The sequence below is a fragment of the Pocillopora verrucosa genome, chromosome 2 (genome assembly GCF_036669915.1).
Source record: "Pocillopora verrucosa isolate sample1 chromosome 2, ASM3666991v2, whole genome shotgun sequence".
In the NCBI taxonomy this organism is placed as follows: domain Eukaryota; kingdom Metazoa; phylum Cnidaria; class Anthozoa; order Scleractinia; family Pocilloporidae; genus Pocillopora; species Pocillopora verrucosa.
Genome location: NC_089313.1, coordinates 8707835 through 8712656, shown reverse-complemented (window position 1 = coordinate 8712656; position 4822 = coordinate 8707835). Strand labels below are relative to the sequence as shown.

General features: G+C 39.9%; 1 protein-coding gene across 1 annotated transcript; it reads left to right on the top strand.

Annotated features, from left to right (window-relative positions):
* The first annotated feature begins 351 nt into the window (after positions 1-351).
* Positions 352-1395, top strand: LOC131770050 (putative nuclease HARBI1). Its single transcript, XM_066162811.1, has 2 exons — positions 352-941; positions 1080-1395. Exons 1-2 carry the CDS (start codon positions 352-354, stop codon positions 1393-1395), a joined length of 906 nt encoding a protein of 301 aa, XP_066018908.1.
* The last annotated feature ends 3427 nt before the right edge of the window (positions 1396-4822 follow it).

Genomic DNA, 4822 nt, shown 5'->3' with positions numbered 1-4822 from the left:
TATAATACTGTTGGTAAGGTAAACTTCATCCATGCCAATATTTTGAAAACAGCAATTACTATACTGGGGTCAATTCTATAAAACTTCTACACTTGTAATCTGTAAGTTGGACCGTTGTATTTACAAGTGCAGATGAAAACGAGTTTAATAAGCATCGTTACAAGTCCAGGTTACAAGTGTCCGACTTGTAATTACAGGTGTATCGCTACAAGTGTAAAAGATGGTAAGTATCATATTAAATAAAACTTTTACAAGAGTCCGACTTGTAAATCACAAGTGCAAAATACAAGTCGCATGTCACTTGTAAACAATGAATACTTCTTCTGAAAAAGGAAACTGGAGTTTCACAACATGCCATCCTCGAGTGAAGAGGAACTTGACGAGCTGCTAAGACGTCAAGTTATCTGTCAACCTAGGAATTTTCAAAACAGACGGCTTTTCGAAATCGAAAATCCAAGGGAATTTCGAGAGAAGTTTCTTCTGCCTGTGGACGCCTTCGTCCACCTTTTGGAATTAATAGGCCCGCGCTTGGAGTATAGAACGAGACGTAGCAGAGCACTAACAGCAAGACAGCAACTTTTAGTATTTCTCCATTTCCTTGGAACAAATTCCTTCTATCACGTAATGCACTCTTGTCGTGGGATCTCCACATCAACAGTATGGCACATCATTCATCGCGTTGTTCCTGCAATACTAAGCTTGAAGCGGGAGTTCATACGATGGCCTGCTGGTCAGCCTCTAAGTATTGCCGCTAAATTCAGAGACATCGCAGGCTTTCCGTGTGTCGCAGGATTTGTTGATGGAACTCACGTTCAAGTAAACCCACCTCGCAATGATGAAGACCCCTACGTCAACTGCCATCATTTCAAATCTCTGAATGTCGCCATGGTATCAGGCTCAGATTACACAATCTACTTCTGTAGCAGTCGATGCCCTGGAAGGTGGCATGATTCATGAGTAATTAAAGAAAGCTCGCTGTGGACCGCCTTTGAGCAACAGGGGAATAGACCATTCCCAGGAGCAGTTATTTTAGGCGACTCTGCCTACGCCTGTAACAGTTGGTTGATCCCCCCATTCAGAGGAGACGTAGAAGGGGCTCGCTGCAGGTTTAATGAGGCACATAAGAAAACACGATGCACTATCGAGAGGGCATTTGGCATTCTCAAGAAAAGGTTTTACGCTCTCCAGACGGGTATGAGAGTGAAAAACATGACAAGAGAGGCCGGGCTTGTCCAGTGTGCTGTTATATTGCACAACCTCTGCATTCTATTTAGCGATAATGGCGATGATATGCTGGACGATGCAGATCTTGACAACGTCCACGATGAGTTGGATATCGGTCCTGGAGAGGAACAAGAGGACAGAAGGCAGCAGCTGCTGCAGCACTTCCTTTAAATGTGAGGACTTATACAAATTACGCTGAATTAAAAACTGCCGCTGTTTCAATATCGTGCCAAATAAATGGGCCATTTTTTTATTCAATGACGGTAATCATTACGTTATATTGCACAAAGTACACTTACACCTAACTTCCAAAGGCAAAAGTGAATGTACATGTAGGTCATAATTCTGATATCGCCCATCACCAATTAACAGTATTCCTCCTACTATCAATTGCATTATTATACAATAAGTTTAGCAAATTTCCAAAGGCTACTAATATAATCAATTTGATTTACATTTTGGACGCCTTTCAATGAAATTAATTTTCAAGATCCTTTCTGAGTTTTTTTATCTCCAGTCTCAGCTTAACGTTTTTTAGTTGGAGCTTTCTCTTTCTAAGGCGCAGTATGTCTTCCTATGTTGTCTTCTTGTCTGTAGCTGACGATTTCCCTTTAGCCCTGAGAGCACCTTTCTTCCCAGCTGATGACAGAGCTTGACGTCCAATTTTTTTGGCGTTGGTGTTCCAGCGACTGCCTGCCTAGGTAACATTTGTGGTGAGCCGACACTACTACGTCCACTTACTTCTTCCGTTTCACCAATCCCAGTTTCTGCGGTAGAAAATTGCACTTCCTCAGTGTAACTTCCAACGCCACCTAGTGCAAAGAAATTGACCATAACGATAACTTCATAATATGTTGGGTTAGAAGTCGCTCTAGTTTGTCCGCGTTGGGAAAGGATAAATGTCACAGGGTGGGGTTTAGGGTTTCAGGACCTAAGATGAGGTACCTCTTCCGAAACGGTTTTAAGAGCTGAGTTGGTTTATAAAACTTTTACTCTAGTTTGGCATCACACAATAGTTCCTCCTCCGACGCTAGGAGTCGTTGTGACAACGATCTCCTCTCCAAATACAATATCCGAATCGTCGACTTTCACGGGCTCTAAACAAAAAATCTTGACCCATGTTTTCCATTTTGTTTAAAATTCATCTTTTTTATAAAAAAATTCCTTAGTCAGTCAATAAAATAAATTGAATTCAAGATTTGCTCTAATCCTAGACAGAGATAAGTATCAAAAGTGCTTTTTAAATTTTAAACATAATTTATTTTCAAGCATAAACTTTAAATTATAGTTGAAACGATTAACAATAGTGAAAATATAGATATCCTCATGCATTCATTGTCACATAATTGGACAATAAAGCTGAATTGGCCTAGCAATAAAATGAGTCACCAAATCCGTATTCAGTGATTAAAAACACTATGGTTCCTAAGTGCCTCAAAAATGCCAAAACAGCACATGCTCCCTCCACTGTTTTCTGTGACAAAATACCAGAGAAGAGATACATGGACTACATATATATCCTCAGTATTTTCCTACTTAATAAATCTTGATCTTCATCAAATTTATGCCACCACACAACAGCAAACACATGCTGATTAAGTTCGCCACTAATCTTAACACTATGAACAAGGTAAAAGGTAACTATGCCTGGTCTAGTAGCTCCAGAAGTATCAACTGTGCCATCAGAGGTACTCCAAGAAGTTATAATTCGTCCTGATCGCAGATTACAACAGTCCATCTTTGAACCAAACTTCTCAGTTCCAAGCATCATGTTTGAATACTTGCGGGTAACACTGGATAAAGAGGAGAGTTCAATTTCTTCATGTGGATACAGTGTTTTGTAACAGTCAAGAAGCACCCTCAGCTCATCAGAATCTAATGAATACTGCTTGAATGTGCTAGGATGACTAACAAGTGTAAGATCACTCCACTGGAAGTCCCCAAGATGTAAGCAAAATGCACTATTAAATAGAGCGGTGGCATTCTTCACATTCAAACTCTGAACAATGTCATTTCTTGCCTGCATAAAGAAAGGCATGAAGGTATCTTGGAGCTCAGCAGGAAACTTTGCATCCCAAATAAACCGTTCAGCAAGAAGTTTCCACATCAGCTGCACCTCAATCGATCTTCCATAACTTGAATTGCTCCAAGAATACCATTAAAACGTTCAGAACTGAATCACCAAAATGCATGTACTGGTCGGCAGTCAATGATGCATTCTTTTATATGACTGTGAAGGTGCATGTTAGGGGTCACAGCTTTCTTGCCATATAAACATTCAAATCGTTCACCAAATGTGACAAACAGCATGTCAGCTTTCACAATGTCAATCTTTGATATAATTGGAGAAGATGCATACTGGCAAGCGAGGACAAATGTTTGCCATCATCTTATACGACTTACTTAAAGCAGACCCTCCAAACAGAACACGGAATAGATAAGAGTCCAGTTCTTCCACTGTGATGCAGTGCAACTACTATAGTTTGATGCAATGTGATGAGGTAATCGACCAATTCCTGTCCCAACATCAAAAGAATGGATTCGCTCTTCAGGCACTCAGGCACTTTAAGACCTGTCTTTGTTCTTCTTAATCCATAGTTTAAAAACATGTTTTGCTGTTCCTAAAAACAAATTATGCATAGGATCAATAGCTGTAAATTTAACTGCATCAAAGTACACAAGTCGCGAAAGACAGCTGTGATAAACTCCATATTTTGTTATATATATAATTTACAAATTTTAGAGCTTTATGCTAGCTTTACATACTGTAAACTTGACTTTTTCATGCTGTGTGTACCAGCTGAGGGTGTTTTCATCAACAGTAAAGCAAGAAGCAGAGAGGAGCACTAAATGACCACATCTCAGAAGGCATAAGATCCCTTAACTTAATATGTGCAACTCTTCCATTGGCCAAAGAACAGAATGAGACAAACTAAAATTATTGGAAGTAGTCCTATAAAGGTGGTTGAGGTTCAAACTTTTCTGTCATAATGTTATCATACAGAGGGGTCAATGCATTTTCCAAAAGGGCACAAACAAAGCAAAATTTCCCAACTGAACTCATTTTTATTTGTAATTGGCAAATCAATAAAACTTAAAATAGTTTGAAATGTCACGAAAAAGCCACTTGACTGCAACTCTTACTTCACTCATGGCTGCATTGTACAAAACCATCTGCTCTGGGATAAAACGTAATAGTGACCTGGAGGAAATTTTGGAGTTTCCCTCTCAAGGTCACAACTTAGCTATTACTGGTCAGGATGGGGTGGGGAAAAATGAAGTAGTAAAACAGATCGTTCAATGTTTCAAGGCACGTGCGTATGGAAAGACAGTTGGTGTCATATGCTCGAGAGGCATTGCCTGCCAAGTTTACGATCATGGCTCAGCCTTGACCTTTCACTTTTTTTCCTATCAGTCTATTAACAGCGGAGCTACCTTGGTGTAAACTGATAGACAGGTGGGCAGCGAATTCTCCTTATTCGAGACAGAATAAAGGCTCTGGATGTTGTCATATGGGATGAAGCCAGGACGTTGTGCAGAAGAATGTTTGAAGTTGTGAACTTCCTTCACCACGAACTTGCAACTTATAATTCTCCCT